This window comes from Stegostoma tigrinum, chromosome 2 (assembly GCF_030684315.1).
Source record: "Stegostoma tigrinum isolate sSteTig4 chromosome 2, sSteTig4.hap1, whole genome shotgun sequence".
NCBI classification, from domain to species: Eukaryota; Metazoa; Chordata; class Chondrichthyes; order Orectolobiformes; family Stegostomatidae; genus Stegostoma; species Stegostoma tigrinum.
Window position 1 is genome coordinate 129,861,178 of NC_081355.1, and position 17,682 is coordinate 129,878,859.

Below are 17,682 nucleotides of genomic sequence, written 5' to 3' on the forward strand. Positions count from 1 at the left end.
TTCTAAAATACATGCAGTTGTTAGCAGTTTTGGACATTTTCTCAAAAAATATTGGGAGCTGAGGAAAAAAATCATAGTTTTCCAGTCCCTTCCCTCCATCATCTTGGATTACATGGCAGACTCATAATGCAAAAGGATTACCCCTGAGCAATGGTATGAGTGGCCTGGAGGGCAGTCAGGGAGCGTACAGGCTAAGTGAGAAAGGAAGACTGCAAAATGAAAGTTGGGAAATAGGGTTTCATGAGAGTGAAGTTGAGAATTGTCACATGGCGTAGGCACATCGGCAAACAGCAGTAGCACAGTGCAGATAAAGGGAGGATTGGAGTTCTTATGGATAGGAGAGTCTGAAAATGAATGGTGGGAATCAGCATTTTCATGAGAATCCAAACAACAGCCACGTGATGAGTTGGAACAGTGCTGAGATGGGAATGTCCGAAGAACAGGACTACGGATAAACTGCAAAAGATTGCTTCCATTGGTGGAGCGATGAAGACAGAGATCCAGCATCTTCACTGAGAAAACCAAACAGTCAGGATGACCCATGGGTTCAAAGATTGTGAAGAGAGGGTGATCTGAGGGTTAGGTCAGTGTGCCCTGTGAAATGTGGCTGTTTGTGTGCACTGGCTTATGCTAGCCAGTGACGTGTGAAGCCTAACTACAGGTTAACACTGACTGATGTTGAGCTGTAAGCTTTACACAAAACCCAAAGCCCCAAAGTGTCCATGGTGATATTGTGACTGCCAAAGGATAGAGCCCCAGGTTTTGATATTGCAAGTTAGTTGAATCAGATATCTATGATGCATGTATTGTCAGGTGGCACGGTGGCTCAGTGGTTAGCACTGCAGCCTCACAGCACCAGGAACCTGGGTTCGATTCCATCCTCGGACGACTGTCTGTGTGGAGTTTGCACATTCTCCCAGTGTCTGCGTGGGTTTCCTCCGGGTTCCTCCCACAGTCCAAAAATGTGCAGGCTAGGTGCATTGGCCATGCTAAATTGCCTGTAGTGTTCAGGGGTGTGAGAGTTATAGGGGGATGGGTCTGGGTGGGATGCTGCAAGGGGTGGTGTGAACTTGTTGGGCCGAAGGGCCTGTTTCCACACTGTAGGGAATCTAATGTAAATCTAATCTAATCGAATGAAATCCAATCTTGAATGCCAACTGCCAAAGCATCATGCTCCCAGGTCTAGCAATAATCCTTACAGACATGGACACCATGATAGTTACACAGGAGCACAAAGAAAGGCATAGGCCATAGAGCCTCTTGAGCCAGCGCCATTATTCAATGACTTGAAGGCTGCTCTGTGGCCCAACTCCATACGTCTGCCGTTGGCCCATATCCCTCAATACATGAACTCAAGAAAAACTTTTCTACCTCAGATTTAAAACGAACACCAATCCAGCATTCACTGTCATCTATTACCTTCTGTGTATAGAAATGCTGCCCAACATCTCTCCCAAATGGTCCAGCCCTAATTCTCAGACTATATCCCCTACGTCTAGAATTTCCAACCAGTGGCAACAGTTTATCTTTATCTACCCTGCCTGTTCTTTTGGAAAGACTGCAATCAGATCACCCCTTGCCCTTCTAAATTCTACAGAAAATAGGCATAATCTCTTCTCACATAAAAACCAAAAGAACTGTGGATGCTGTAAATCAAAAACAAAGTTGCTGGAAAAGCTCAGCAGGTCTGGTAGCATCTGTGAAGGAGAAAACAGAGTTAATGCTTCGCGTCTGGATCTCTCCTCACTCCTGGTCCAGGGGTTAAGTCATCCTTCTTGTAAATCTATGTTGCACTCCCTTCAAAGCCAACATGCCCTTCCTATGGTGTGGTGCGCGGATCCTCTCCCAGTATTCCAAGTGGGGCCTAGCCAGGGTTTTGCACAGCTGCAGCATTACCTTTGCATCCTAGTACTCCAGTCCACTAAATATAGAGACTAGCATTCCTTTTTTTTTTCTTTTTTTTTGGATAAACATCGATGCAAGTCACTCAATTTGTTTTATTTCATTTTAATTTGTATACAAGATTCCATTTTGCAGAAAACTACATGCAGAAACAGTCAGTCCTTGCATGTCTTGAAATTGTACAGATTTTTGTTGCTTGACAGAAGAGAAATCTTACCAACAAGGCTTTGGAAACTGTCTTTTGTTGTTACAATATAAAAATAGTGAATGCAATCCACTTGCTCAAAAGCATCGCAAACTACACAGTGGATTATGAACACATTCTGTTTTCTTCACGTACAATGGAACTGTGATTTTAATTATTTTAGCAGTGGGCTCTAGACAGGATGACATTATTGAACAGTTTGCTTTTGAATGAAGCAGAAATTTGAAAAACACAGCAAGTAGATTACAAACCAGATATTTCCTCACACTGCCAACATAATGGAAGGATGTTGCTGACAAAGAAGATTTTTTAAAAAAAAACAATACATTACCTTTAGTATTTGGAACAATACAGAAGAAAAATTCCAAACCTAACAGCAGAGTAACAAGAAAATGTTGCCATCGATGCCACATGCAGTGCAATTCACACAGGCAGCTGGATAAGATTAGGGTTCTTTCATCACAGTGGTAATGTCCCTACCTCTGAGCCGAGACAGCCGGACTTCAGCCACACTTGTTCCAGAAGTGTATAATAACATTTCTGATCAGGTTGATTAGGAGGCACGTGCCATGACTATTTAGACCGAATCTGTGCAAATGTAAATATTAGCATGCAAATTCTAAGGAAGGGTATACAACTGAAACGTTAATGTACTGACACATTATCCGATGCTGGCAAAGCTGAACTTTTTGGCTTTCTAATTTTGTTTCAGGTCTTCGGTGCCAGTAGATTTTTGCTTTACAGTTCATTACCATATCAAGTTGCCTGATAGTTCTATGGAACAGATTTCATTAAAATTACCTGTTCCTGCCTTTCCAGCCATTTGTCCACCATGGGGTGAGTGGCACTCAAAGATGATCGGGCATTATCTCGCTGAAACTGATTTGACCAATGGCCAGCATCTCTTGGTAAACTCCTGTAGTTGTCCTGTCCATTCACTGGATTCCTCGGAGTTGTTTCCTTCTGTACAATTTTGCAAATAGAGGGTCAGAGGATTATTTTGTCTTCAGCAGGTAATGATTAAGCTTTAATTTTTTAATCAAAACCAATTCAATCAGTGCCACTATCATCTGTATATAAAAGTCATTTATTTTTCAGTCCTTTTTATGATTAATGCACCTGAATTTACAACTTGGTGGTACGCAAGTTTATTTAAAGCAGTTAGAATTTATAGGACCCCATTTGCTCGATGAAGTAGTGAACATTTTCCTACCCAAGTTTACGTTTGAATTGAGCATTATGATAACCAAATTTGAAGATAATCTCCAGACTTCAGCGAGGATTACCAAGGAATCTCCCAGAATCAATGACTTGCCACAAGCAAGCTGGGAGAAGTAGTTTTTTTAATAAAACAAATTGCTAGGAAAACTCAGGAGGTCTGGCAGTAGTGTGGAGAGAAAGCATAATTAACATTGAGGCCAGTGGCCTTTCTTTAGAATCTTCTCTCCACAAATGTTGAGTTTTCCCAGCAATTTTGTTATTTTTTCTGAATTCCAACATCCACAGTTCTTTCATTTTTATGTTAAAAATTTTTAATGGATTCTTCTAGTTCCCCAATAAGAAGTGGCATTCTGATATGTGGCACTTCCACCAAACAGCATTCCCTTTGCAATTTGAAAAGTGTTGGCTAAGATTATAAACACAAGTCTACAGAGAGTGAATCCAAGACATTTTAACTCAGAGGCATATCCTATGAGCTGACACAGGCTCTACAGGTTAAAGATAACCTCATACCAAGAAAAAAATGCCACTATTGAAAGGATTTAACATGTGCTTTGGAAGTTTATGACTGGTTAAACTCGAACATATTTGCACTGATAACGGACTTTCATTTCATTTATACCCAGATTTGTTTATTTTCTTAATGATTGCTTCAAATTCATAAACACTGTCACGTTGAGTTATGAAGTAGAGTCTGCAGTCATCTTCTCCATCACCAAATTTAACAAAATAACAATCACCTGCTGAATCTTCTTTCAATGTGAATGGGATCAAGACCCATGAAGACCAAAAAAAAAGTCAAAACATCATCCTCATGGCAAGGACTTGCAGCCAAACTCAGTTTTACTACAAGGAAGGGTTTTATTCAACTATCTGATCTCTTGGGCTGGCTTGGTGCACTTCAGAAAGTATATTTTATCTGTATATACAGTGTTTCCACAGGCAATTATTGAAAACAATCAATTTTCAATCTAGGTAAACAGGACAGTGAAAGAAGGCAGGAGACTCAGTTAGTATATACTGGCAAACTACCAAATGGGCTATTCACATCAAATCTATTATTAGATGGATATTGTTGACCTCGAAATGATGCAAAAGAAGATAATTCAGCAGGTTTTGGCAACTAAGTTAGGCTTCAAAATCAATCCGTCATTCAATATTTTTGAATAAACAAAGAGCATTAAGGGGAAATTAATAGGATTTTCAAAATCATGGAACTTTTGAGAGGCTGACAGAATGTCTTTCCTTGAGTGATGAGTCAATCAAGAAATTTAGAATAGAATAAGAATTATCATTGAAAAATGATAGAGATGTCAAAAATGATGTTTTTCTGCAGCACATTAAGAAAAACTTGAAATGATTTTAATCATGATCTGAGGCAGATCATCATGTATTTGATAAGGAAAGATATAAAGTGAAAGGAAGGTGGGGCAAATGCAACTGATCATTTTTATTTGAAAAACGGCAAAATTTATGGGTTTGATGGGCTCAGTGGCCCCTCTCCATAATGTAATTTCCAAAATTCTATGAATCCTCGTGAGAGGAAAGAAAAGACTAAGGTTACTCTTCAAATTCTACTGAATAATAATGCTACAGGATAAACTGAAGGTAGCACTGAAAATGAAAAAACAGCCATGAGATTTTGGATTGGAAAAGTAGGCTTGAAGGCCAAATAGCTGATTTCTTCTCGTAACTTTTGATGTTCTTATAATATGTCCATTATGCAGATTGTGTTGTACAAGCAACTAAAAGCCATACAGCACCTATTTCCTTTACAAGCAATGCAGTTTACAGTCAATCATCTCAACTATTTCAGTATCTCCTAGGCACCTCAGATAAGTGTCTTCATTTTAACAGCACTGAGATAATGATCAAATCATTTATACTGCTGTCTTATAAAATTTCCAAGTGGTTCTGACGTTTCCTAGCCAATTGACTGCTACACAGCTTTAGACACTTAAAGGCATGCTAATGATTGGTAGCTCCATAAGAATATAGTTTGAACAAGGCTATATATTGAGTTTTCCCAAAAGAGCCCTGTTGTAGACATTACGGCAGTTTTTGCTGTAATAAAACGTGACTCAGACAGAGGATTGGAAACAAAACTAAAATATGTGTTACACAAAGACTGTAGATTTATAGCATCTGAATTTGCAAGTAGCAAACACTAAGTGAAGGAAAAACATTGCACAGGATGAGTCTGTATTGGCAGCTATTACTACTGAAATAGGATTAGCGAAGTGATATTTTAACAACTATATTCATCATTAATGGGTCAATGTGCATCACTTTACGAAAGCATTTTCTCAGTAATTTAGTATGCTGCCATTTTTAAAGGAATGTGATATTGTCACAGTTGTACAAATCAACCAATGTGGTTAAGTAAATTGTACACCCATTCTCTTGTTCTTTGAGAATTTAGATTTTGCTACCTTCTTGATCACTTGGAATGCCCTTTACAGGGCATATATCTGATGAAATTCATTTAGTTAGAATTTCACCAGAAAATTGCAGGAAAATCAAGTGATATCATCTCTTTTGCTGCATCTTCTTGAAATTCCAACAACACTTTTAACAGTGTAGTTTTAAAAGTGACTACACTTTTAAAAAATGCTTTTGCCTGTGAAGTGCTTCCAGATGCCCCAATATGCAATACAAATGGAACTACAGACTGAAGAACAAAACTGTGAACCCACCTTTTTTCTATCAAGGCTACTGGACGTTTGGCTTGGTTTTGGAAAGCCGGGTGTTGTGGACCAACGGGTAGGGTTTTTGCGTGATGGCTCTGCTGAATTAAGGTTAGGTCCCGTTACAGAAGACAAAAGACCAATCAGTGCAGGATCACTGCTCCGTCTCACGTGAAGTGGCATGTCTGATGGGAAAGAAAAAATAATATTAATACTACCATAACCTAATACCAACAGTGAATCAATACTAAATAGCGATTGCAACTCCCAAGTAAAACATTCACTACACAAGTGCTTTCAAATACAAAGAAAACATGAATAGTTGTATACTAATTCAAGAGTTTTCAGTTTCTGAAAATGACGGAGCTAATGCTTTTTATGTTTCTTTCTTCCAGAAAACAAATTGTTTTCTTCCTGTTATCCTTTTACCAAAATCCTTCCAAACAAGCAGAACTGATTATTTTTCAAAAAGACAGCTTTAGCAATCTCACAATGATTTTACAAATTTAAAAACAACATGCTTTAGCACTCAAAATGATGGTCCTTTACATTAAATCAACAAAACAGTTCTCATTAAACATAATTGTTTCGATGGGTTTCTAGCTATTACTGTGAAACAAAAACGAAGACATAAAACTGCAAATATCTTTTGATGGTGCATCCAGCTGGACCACAGGGATGCCCAATTTCAGTCTTAAATCTTTGCTCTATTAGTTGTGGAGTAGCATTACAATTCACCGCAGCATCACCAAATTAAAAAAGATAAAATTCCATCAGGATTTCTGCTTCAAATCTTAACTCCCGAAATTCTCCCGGAAATATACAAAAACATCGAGTGGGGAGACAAATCGGTTTGATTTATCCCATAGTTGATTAACTTATCAACGCTCTCAGTATTAGTTCGACACTTGGGCAAGGCACTGGAAGGCAATCAACACCCAAGCATAAATTGACTTCTTTAAGGTAGCAGACAGGAGAAAGTTAAATAGGCAAATAAAAGGTTTTACATTTCGCACAGGCTGCCCTTTGGTTCTAACTAGAATTTCTATTACAAGGTACGAGTAAGGCAGCTGTCTTGAATTTTTGGCAAAACGCCACACAAGTAGAGTTTCATCAATCTAAACCAGTGGTTCTCCTCGTCTACAAAAGGGTTCATTCCCTGGTCCATAACATAAAAGCCACTGATGTGCAAAAGCACAACCGAGACCATCTAAGAGAACAGGCCAGAACCCATATGCCCACCACTTTGGGTAACATCACACATGCTTACGCATCTCCTCGAGCAGTCATCATAAGCACGACCAACAATTCAGATTTATGAGCAGGGTTTACATTGTAACTGTGGTGACCAAAACAAAATTAGCAAAAAGATGCAGCATTAAAGTTTCAAAAAAAGATTATCGTTGATTATTGTAGCATTGATGGTTATAATGAAATGTCTATACCTTAGCACCTGGCAATTATTGGCAATTTATTAATGTTATTTTTAAAAAGTACAGAATTTTATAGCATTTTGCACAAAAAAAAGATTCCTCAAGTGAATACACAAAAGCTGACCCAGGTGTATGAAAACACCAGAGTGGAATTTGGTGTGCTCTCTTGCATAGTTTAACGGTCTAAGTTCAGACATGATTCTTCCAGCTGACCGCATTAAATGTTTCAAACCTGGCTTCTGGTTCTTGACTGTGCTTCAACAGTTGTGAATTTCTTGCGCAAACTGAAAGTCTTGACTGCCGTTTCACAAATACTCTGGTTTAAAAATAATTCTTGAGGGTTAATACCAGACAATTGGTTTGAATCTGGTATTCAGAAATGCTAATCCGCTGAAGATTTTTAACAGCATGAATGCAAAATAAGTGGAAAACAGTACTGACAATGACCATGGGTGATTTCTTAATTAGAACTATGACACACTGATTCTGTTGTCCATAGCATGGAAAACGTAGCATATAATGAAGCAGGAGTTGTATTTGACATGAACAACTTGTTTACTTTACAACTGACAAATAAGAATGAAGTGGCTATTAGTAAATTATTGCAAAATAAAATCAAAAACAAACTAAGAATATGAGTGATCAAAAGAGCTTGAATATTAAAAAGGAGGCCAATCAAGATGGTGAAGTCAAGCCAATTAATGCTTTCAAAAGATGGGCACTTGACGTAAGGGCTGTCTCATAAAGCTTTAAGGGTCCAAGGTGTGAAAGGAAGGAAAAGGAGACTGACTGAGATAACAAGGTGTAGAGCTGGATGAACACAGCAGGCCAAGCAGCATCAGAGGAGCAGGAAGGCTGACATTTCAGGCCGAGAACCTTCTTCAGACTGACTGGTTGTTTTACAGAGAGTGACCATGGATTCAATGGACAAAATTATCTGGTCTATTCAAATAATGATTCCATAACAGTTATAGCTTGAAAATGAGAATTTTCTGGATGGGTGGTAGAGAACATGCCAAACCTTACTGATATTGTGTTACAGAACCCTGAGTCATGAAGCAATGAAATCTTCCAAGCTTAAACACCATTTTGAATATAGACACAAGAACACATTGAAAATTTCCCAACAGCTTTGTTAAGAAAAATGTGTGAAGAACTGATCAACAATAATCACACTCCACATTTTGTTGCATTAGCATTTTAGCCACAAAAAGTAACAGAGGCTTCATACACAATATCACTATTGTTTGCAAAGATATGGAAGAGTCATACAGTAGCAGAAACCTTCATCTGAGTTATGTTCTTAGACACCAAAAACAGTATTTTTGGAAATCTGAAAAAAAACCCAATACTTGTAAAAGTATACAGCTATGAGTTTAACTATTTAAACCAAAAGAATTTTAGCAGACAAATCAAAAACATGAATAGCAAGGCAGAATTTTTAAGATAGCATAGTGATAGTAACAGTACAATGAACAGTCACATTCTAAACTGAACTTATTAAGTTTTCTTATACACATACCCACTAAACTCAAGTCACTCATCAGAAAATAGGACATTTGTTACTCGGTTTGGGGACTGTATCAAAAATTTGTCAAAGAATGAGCATATTTTGGGCTTTGTGCTCAATTTCATTTATGTTGCCCACAAATCTCCACCAGCCTCCGCATGATTGGAGACTCCCTGTTCAACACAGGTGTCATAGTATCTTAAGCACAGTCACTTCAGATCAGAATGCTCCTAATTCTAATCTTCTTTAAACTCTACAGTCTTGTATCCAGGAACTCCGTCTCTTCTCAGCCTGGTTATCCCAGAAGTCTAATTCGAATAATTGGTAACTGAATTATTGACTAAGTTTTAGAAGTCTTTCGTCCAGCACAAGGAATGTTGATCGCCATTGTCTTGGAAAAAAATGTTCCCAGCAGGTAGCTTGTTCTAAAATAGACTGGTTGAAAGCAGGATGACATGCAGGATCATACTCTACCTGGAATGAACTACTTGCTGACGCTGTGTTCATTTCTCCCAGGCAACTTGGTCACTGCCACTGATCATTGAAGCATTTGCCTGGGACTCTGGATTATTTGTCTGCTGACACCACTGCTATGCTAACTTGTCCATAGTTGTGAATATTTATCAAATGATGCCCTTGAGCATGTGCATTTTTAAAGCAGAGAGTGTGAAGAGGTGGGAGGTCAAACTTATGAAGCTTGTATCGATTGCCATACTGACGTAAGCAGGTTGTTGCTAACAAAGTACTCACCCGCCTTTGGAACTGCATGAAGTGATCAAAATCTGTCAGCAAAACAATGGCTATTAACAGTATACCCTCTCAGGCCACATACATAATTTCTCATGACACTTACAACCAATGAATTGATGAAACGTGTTCAGCACCCCAACTGGGATTGAACCTCTCAGGGAAAAGCTAATCACTATCTGTGATCAGAGATAATGGGAACAGCAGATGCTGGAGAATCCAAGATAACAAAGTGTGAGGCTGGATGAACACAGCAGCATCTCAGGAGCACAAAAGCTGAAGTTTCGGGCCTAGACCCTTCATCAGAGAGGGGGATAGGGAGAGGGTTCTGAAATAAATAGGGAGAGGGGGGGGTGGCGGACCGAAGGTAGACAGAGGATAAGATAGGTGGGGAGGGGATAGGTCAGTCTGGGGAGGACAGGCAGGTCAAGGAGGTGTGATGAGGTTGTTAGGTGGGAAATGGAGGTGCAGCTTGAGGTGGGAGGAGGGGTTAGGTGAGAGGAAGAACAGGTTAGGGAGGCGGGGACCAGCTGGGCTGACTTGGTGATGCAGTGGGGGGAGTGGACGAGCTGGGCTGGTTTTGGGATGCAGTGCGCAAGGGGGAGATTTTGAAGCTTGTCAAGTCCACATTGATATGAACCCCCATCCCAGGCCCCAAGATGACTTTCCACATTAAGCAGATGTTCACCTGCACATCTGCCAATGTAGTATACTGTATCCACTGTACCCAGTGTGGCTTCCTCTACATTGGGGAAACCAAGTGGAGGCTTGGGGACCGCTTTGCAGAACATCTCCGCTCGGTTCGCAGTAAACAACTGCACCTCCCAGTCACGAACCATTTTAACTCCCCCTCCCATTCCTTAGACGACATGTCCGTCATGGGTCTCCTGCAGTGCCACATTGATGCCACCCGAAGGTTGCAGGAACAGCAACTCATATTCCGCTTGGGAACCCTGCAGCCCTATGGTATCAATGTGGACTTTACAAGCTTCAAAATCTCCCCTTCCCCCACCGCATCCCAAAACCAGCCCTGTTCGTCCCCTCCTCCCACTGCATCACCAAACCAGCTCAGCTCATCCCCGCCTCCCTAACCTGTTCTTCCTCTCATCTATCCCCTCCTCCGACCTCAAGCCGCACCTCCATTTCCTACCTACCAACCTCATCCCGCCTCCTTGACCTGTCCATCCTCCCCGGAATGACCTACCCCCTCCCCATCTCCCCACGTATACTCTCCTCTCCACCTATCTTCTCCTCTATCTTCAGTCTGCCTCCCCCCGCTCTCCCTATTTATTTCAGAACCCTCTCCCCATCCCCCTCTCTGAAGAAGGGGTCTATGCCCGAAACGTCAGCTTTTGTGCTCTTGAGATGCTGCTTGGCCTGCTCCGCTCATCCAGCCACACACTTTGTTATCACTATCTGTGATGTTCAGAATAGAGAAAAAGCTTTGTCCGTGAAGATGGGATTGTAGAGTGACCAGCCTCATCACTGGTAATTTGATGTTCCACGACACTGAGCCACATCTCACTTACATTAAGGAAGAAATAAATGGATAGGAAAGTTTTAAAGAACACCAAGAGGCCTCCCGTGGCAATTTGGGAAGTATTCCACAGAACAGAAATGGGATTTAAGGGGGCAAAGATGTATTTGCGAACATGCGCCACATTGAAGTGTTTGATATCGATCCATTCTGACAATCTAATGAAGCTTGTGTCAGCTGAATGACTTAAACGCATTTTAAGCAAAAGACGTTAAGTGGCCTTTTGGTTCAATACATTTGATCTGAGCATTGTGAAGTTGCAAACACAGGTCTGAAGCACATCCAGCAACAGTGAACTGCAAGCTTGAATTTTTAATACTAATGGGCCTGAAAACAAAGAGGAACCAGATGTATATGCATGCTGATTGTTGAGTGAAGTTTTCCAGTTTGGGATCTGGTATTGCCGCTTGGGGTGTCTTATTAAAAGCAGCATTTCTCCAATTAATTCACAAGTTTCTTTTCACATGGTAAGCAGAAGTGAGTCGGGTAGAGCTTGTAGGTGTTCCATAGACTCCTTTAGCCCATCTAAGCAGTCAGCACGCAAAATGGTTTGAAAACCAAGTTGGACTTGTTGCTTACTGCACCCTTCTCCCTGCTCAAAGCGCAAAAGGGACAACAGCTGAATTAAAACTCATGGCTTTCACTGGCGATCCAAGTGGAGGACTTCAACAAATTTTGAAAAAAGCAAATCTGCTCCACTTAATAGCGATAGTGAAAATCTATTCATCAAATGTATATTTAATGCAATCAAAACTAACTAACTGATTCATCAAGTTAATTACAATCAAATTCATCATCATCCAAACTCATTCCTGGTACAACACACTGCTTTCACATAGATCTGGCTGACCAGCTAACAAAAAAGTGCATTGCCAGTGTCGACAGCAAGTCTGCTTGCAATTCTAATGTTCCCAAGATCGATGAACACAGTGCTGGAGGGAGAAATTGAAAGACAAAGCCTAATCACTAGCATCCCTCCCTTGGGCTTTCCCATAATGGGTATAATCTTGACCTTTTCCTAAAGGCCCCACTCTCACACAAACCATTCCTTAGCCAATTCAATTCATTCCACTTGCTATCAAGAAACAGCTGAGTGTACACTGAATACAGCAAAGCCTGTGGGGCTGCAACTGACGACTTGGACTCCAGGGCTGGATGAACCTTTAGTCAAAGTCTTCCAGTACATCTACACCACAATGGCAACTTACACAACAATGTGGAAAAGTTGCCCAGATGTGTCCTGTCCACCAAAAACACAAGTGCTTTGACCCTGTCATTACTAGGCACTTGTTCCTCAAAATAAAAATGAGCAGGAATCAGTAATTTGGCCTTTCGAGGCCTTGCTGCGTTTTAACAATATGGTGGCTGATCTTCTACCTCAGCTCCACTTTTTTGCAACTTGCCTGTGCATCTTTGCATTCAAAATCTAGAGACTGAATACGTTTAATGACAGAGTATCTGCGAATTCAAAACCCTTTGAGTGAACACATCTCACCAATTACCTGCCCATTGTTTTAAGATTGTATTCAACTTGAGGCCTCATTACAAAACTCGCCCAATCACTGACAAAAGTGTGAAATTCAGAGATAAGACAACAGTGACATCAAGGCAGAAGAGACCAAGTGTGATATTGAGGAATTCTAGAAAAGCCTTGGGAGGTAGGGATAGGAGCCTTAAATGGTTGGACATATGCCCAGCATTAAAGAAGATGATTTGACTATTGGAGGTTAATCTTTTCAGTAGCAGGGCGTCACTGCAGGGATCCCTCAGGATACTTTTCTAAGCTCACCCCATCTTCATTTGCTGCACTAATGACTCTCCCACTGCAATATGATCACAAACTGATGACTGCAGAATGCATGGTCCCATTCACAGTTCACAATAATGAAACATTCCATATCTGCTTGCGACAAGAACAAGACAACATTCAGAGCTTGTACGTTAACTTGAAAGTGATATGATGAAGATATATGTGTCAAGTAATGATTATATTTATTGCAGGAAAGTAATGCTAGCTTCCCTCAATATTCATGACAATGGGCATCAACAAATCCCTTACCATCCAGATCCTAGAGGTTCTGATGAATTACATCAGCATATAACGCCAACTGGGCCAGTGGGGTCAGTTCACTCATTTGGATGGATGACTGCTTTATGATGCACAGTGGTTCCAATAACATGGATTCAATTCCTGCACTGGCTGAGGTCCCATCTTCTCAACATGCTCCCCTACCTGAGGTGTGGTAACCCTTTGGTTAAGCTCACTATTACTCACCTCTCTGAGAGACAGCAGCCCTATAGCTCTGTGGGATGGTGGAGACTTGACTTTCACGGATCAGTTCACTCAGTGGCTGGACAGTTGGTTTACAATGCAGAGTAGCACCAGCAGCATGCATTTCATTCTCACAACAGCTGAGGTTACCAGGAAGGATTTTCCTTTTCAACTTCTCCCCCTGCCTGAAGCCTGTACACCCTCAGCTTAAATCACCACCAGTCATCTCTCTCAAACGAGAGAGCAGCCCTGTAGTCTGGTAGAACTGTGTCAAATTTACTTAAATACTACCGAGACAACAACTGACAGAACTTGAACACACCAGGGAATGCAACAACTGAATTAAAATAGTAATTTTCATCAAAGGATGCATGTTACACAGCAACTGACTGATCTCCTGACTCTCCACTTGTTGATCATCTGTAAGGTTCAAGTCAGCAGTGCATTGGAATACGCCCCATTGCCTGATCAAAAACAGGTCCAACAACACTCAATGTTCAACCACATCCATGGCAAAATAGTCCATTTGATAAGCACCTTACATACCAACGTAAATATTCACTCTCTCACCACTGGCAGATCACGTCACATTTACATGCTGTACTCCACCAACTCATCAAGATTTCTTCAACATAATCTCACAAACACGTGACATCTGTAACCGAGGTGGTCAGCTTCAGCAGGTGTATAGGAACAACATCGCAATCAAGTTACACACCATCTTGTCTTGAAACCATATCACCATTATAACACTGTCACTGTCAAAATCCCTCCTGCTCAATGTCACAGTGAGTATACGAATCCCACACAGACTACAATGATCGAAGTGGTTAATCATCAGCTTCTCAAGGGCAGTAATGAATAGTTTTAGCTTCCCAGATTGGAATAAGTTAATGCCAATAAGCCTTACATATAGCCTGGAAAAATGCAACTTCTGAAACTAATTTAGATTTTTATATACCAAACACCTGTAATAATCATTCGATCACAAACATAATTTGGCTAGAAAATTTAGTATTCCGTTTGCTCTCAACTCAATTGCTACAACTTGCTGTCTTCAATGTTGATTTGTAATTCAAATGCATATCATTTCTCTCTACCACATCCCCATGAATCTATGGCATCAAATATTAATTTCTCAAAAGATTAACCCTGCATGAATAACATTCAGAGTATTTACTGCATAAAAATCTAAATGCCCAACAGAATTTCTTTCAAACAAATTACAACCTATTTTTGAAAACTGGGTTTTTGCAAGACACCAAAAACAAAGGAATAAAGAAATTGATTAAATGTTGCATCAACAGAAGGGCTAACCCAGCATCCTTCTAGTCTGGAGGTCAGCTGAAACAGAACCACAGTCTATTCCAGTGCTGGAATCAAAGTATTATAAAAGCAGCAGATTCTCACCTCTAAGCTCCCAATTTAGTGTGTTTTTTTTCTGTCAGGAATGGCTTTGGTGACAAATAGGATAGTTTATGGAAGTTATCAATCTAGACATTGATTTCAGCTCCACTCCTTGGAACACTGGCCAAGATACATTCCACTTTGTTACTTCAGTTCTCTCAGTTGGAGGGTTTCATTGACTTTTTTTTAAAACCCCTGCTGAGAAAGCTATTGTATTAGTCCAAGAGCCCCATTTATATTCATTTTAAGGTTTTTTTGTTTTGTGGCTGACACTTTCGATTTCTTACAATAATTTTTTCCTTCTGATCTACACAAATTTTGCACAGCACCTGGAAATATGGAAATAATAGCATATGTGATGGATGTGCAAAGTAAAACACATGATACAGTTCATCAGTTAGGTGCAGTACACCTACACAAAGAATTACAAAGTCGTGTTGCCGAGGACCTCTGAGCAAGATGATCAGCTATTTCTAAAAAGAAACACAAGCAAAACAGAGAGGTTTCAGAACTTAGTCATCTGCAGATAGAAAGGCCCACTGAAGCAGAAGGTAGGAAATATGTGACCACCCTAAAATGCTTGGCATTGGAGAGGTCAGTGGGGGCTTGGGGGAGGAGGGGGGGGTGAGGAAAATACATAAGAAATCTTCGTGCATCTAGGTTGGCTATCTGGGTATACAATCAAAAAAAAAATCTGAGGATTGGGCACAGAACAGGTTATTCATTAGCAAATGACAAGGGCAAGATAAAACAAGTAATTAGTCATTGGGAAGTGTGCCAGTTCCAAGACAACAAGCATATATTAACTGGTGGGACATTCTATATTAGGACAGCCACATCAGCAGAGGGTTCAAATTTCTGTATTGTTTATCTTGAGTACTGAAACACAATAAAACGGAGAGGGGTATAAAACTTTTCTGGTAATGGGAAACAAACAATGGCTGGAAATTAGTGCCACATGGCTTAGTTCAGGGGAAAAGCATTACTGCATTTTAAGGGTGAAGAAAGATAAAAATATGAGGGATAAAAGATGAGAAGCCTGAAGTAATAAAGTGAAAATGAAGCTTCTGTGAAGCATAAACAGTGACCGAGAGCAGTGGTGCAAAATAGCCTGTTTCATGTATGTGGAGATTTGTGTTACTTGTCTTGTGTTTTTAAAAATTAGTAATGTTCCCTGTTATTACATCAGGAAGAATGTTGGTTAGCAACAATTCCAAAATGTTCAACTCCATTTCCAGCTTCCTTAAGCAATCCACGTCAGAAAACAGCAATATGTTGAAATCATGAAGAGGGCCAACAAATGAAAGAGAATGATTATTCCAAATAAACATCAGTAAATAATAATCCTAAACAAAAGAAAATTCAGTCAAATCCTTTATTGCTATATCTATCCGAAATCACCATTAACCAAATGCTGGTTGAACCAGCTACATCAACGCCATAGCTACATTTTGGGGTTTACTGTGTAATAAGCGTCTCACCTCCTGAAGTCCCAAAATTTTGCCAGAGACTTTGAATTCAAATCTCTGATGAGACCTAATTTGTGACCCTCAGCAGTGAACTGGATAACGATCTGAACAAAAACACTTAGAATCACAGGCAAAAGACAACAATGGGACTAGATGAATGGCTGGGATCATAAATGTTGTGAATACAAGCGGAAGTCACAGACTAGGTGTTCTACAGCAAGCAACTCCCCTCCTGTCTCTCCAGTACATATAAAGCACGAGTCAGGAATGGGATGAAATACTGTCTACTTTCCGGGATGAGTACTGCTCCAGCAACACTAGAGAAACTTGGCACAATTCAGGAGGCAGCCACCAACTTGATTAGACCCTATCATTCACACAACATTGGGGGAAGGTGCCATTAAGCTACTATCTGCTGTCTCAATGATAATGAGCACTTTGCCCCGTTTTTATACATATACATGTATGTCTTTTAAAACATGCTCGATGAAACACTAGGAAGGAGAAAATGAGAAGGCTACAAAAAACACAAAAAGTGTGACAGTAGATTAAAAAAATTAAAGCAAAAATTTTAAAAATCCAATAAAGGATATGAATGTCAAATGACAAAAAAAGAGGAATTCTGCAAAGTTTAAGTTTGAGCTATTAAATTGGTTACATAAGTTTCAGAAAAGTTTGTTTTGCAGAAGTGACCTGCAATACAAGAAATCCAAAAACATGGTTCATGGACTTTGCCAAATTTTCCAATCACGTATTGGTTATGGAAACAATTCAAAAAGAAGGATGTAAAACAACTTTCCTTTAAATAGTAATTTAGCAATAGAAACAAAGGATTTGAGGAAAAAATTCATCAACATGGAAGCTAAACAATTGAAGGAACTGCCATTAATGATGAGACAAGCAGAGGTTAATGATTACAATGCTCATGGGGAAGAGAGTTGCAGACCGAGAGATGATAAGGTACCTCTCGCTCTAATAAGGTATTTAAAGAATAAATAAATTCATCTATGTTTTAAACACATGCACACTTATTGCTCTTTAGAATTTCACAGCAAAACTTCCAGATACTTGATTACCAAAATCATGTATGGAACTAGCCACTTTGAATAACATCAGAAAAATGCTGATTTCCTGAGCCTCCACAACTTTCCTTTCATCAAGAGATAGTAGGAACTGCAGATGCTAAAGATGAGATAACAAGGTGTAGAGCTGGATGAACATAGTAGGTCAAGCAGCATCAGAGGAGCAGGAACGCTGACGTTTCGGGCCTAGACCCTCCTTCAGGAAAATTG

At 39.9% G+C, this 17,682-nt stretch overlaps 1 protein-coding gene across 6 annotated transcripts in view; it reads right to left on the minus strand.

Annotated features, from left to right (window-relative positions):
- The window catches only part of LOC125463564 (partitioning defective 3 homolog), a 798,969-nt gene that overhangs the window by 408,695 nt on the left and 372,592 nt on the right, over window positions 1-17,682 (minus strand). For all 6 annotated transcript variants that reach the window (XM_048554970.2, XM_048554960.2, XM_048554990.2 and 3 more), the window contains 2 exons: window positions 6,025-6,200; window positions 2,909-3,070 (listed from right to left, as the gene is read on the minus strand). In XM_048554970.2, coding sequence (XP_048410927.1) covers window positions 2,909-3,070; window positions 6,025-6,200 — 338 coding nt within the window. The remainder of the gene's footprint in view (window positions 1-2,908; window positions 3,071-6,024; window positions 6,201-17,682) is intronic.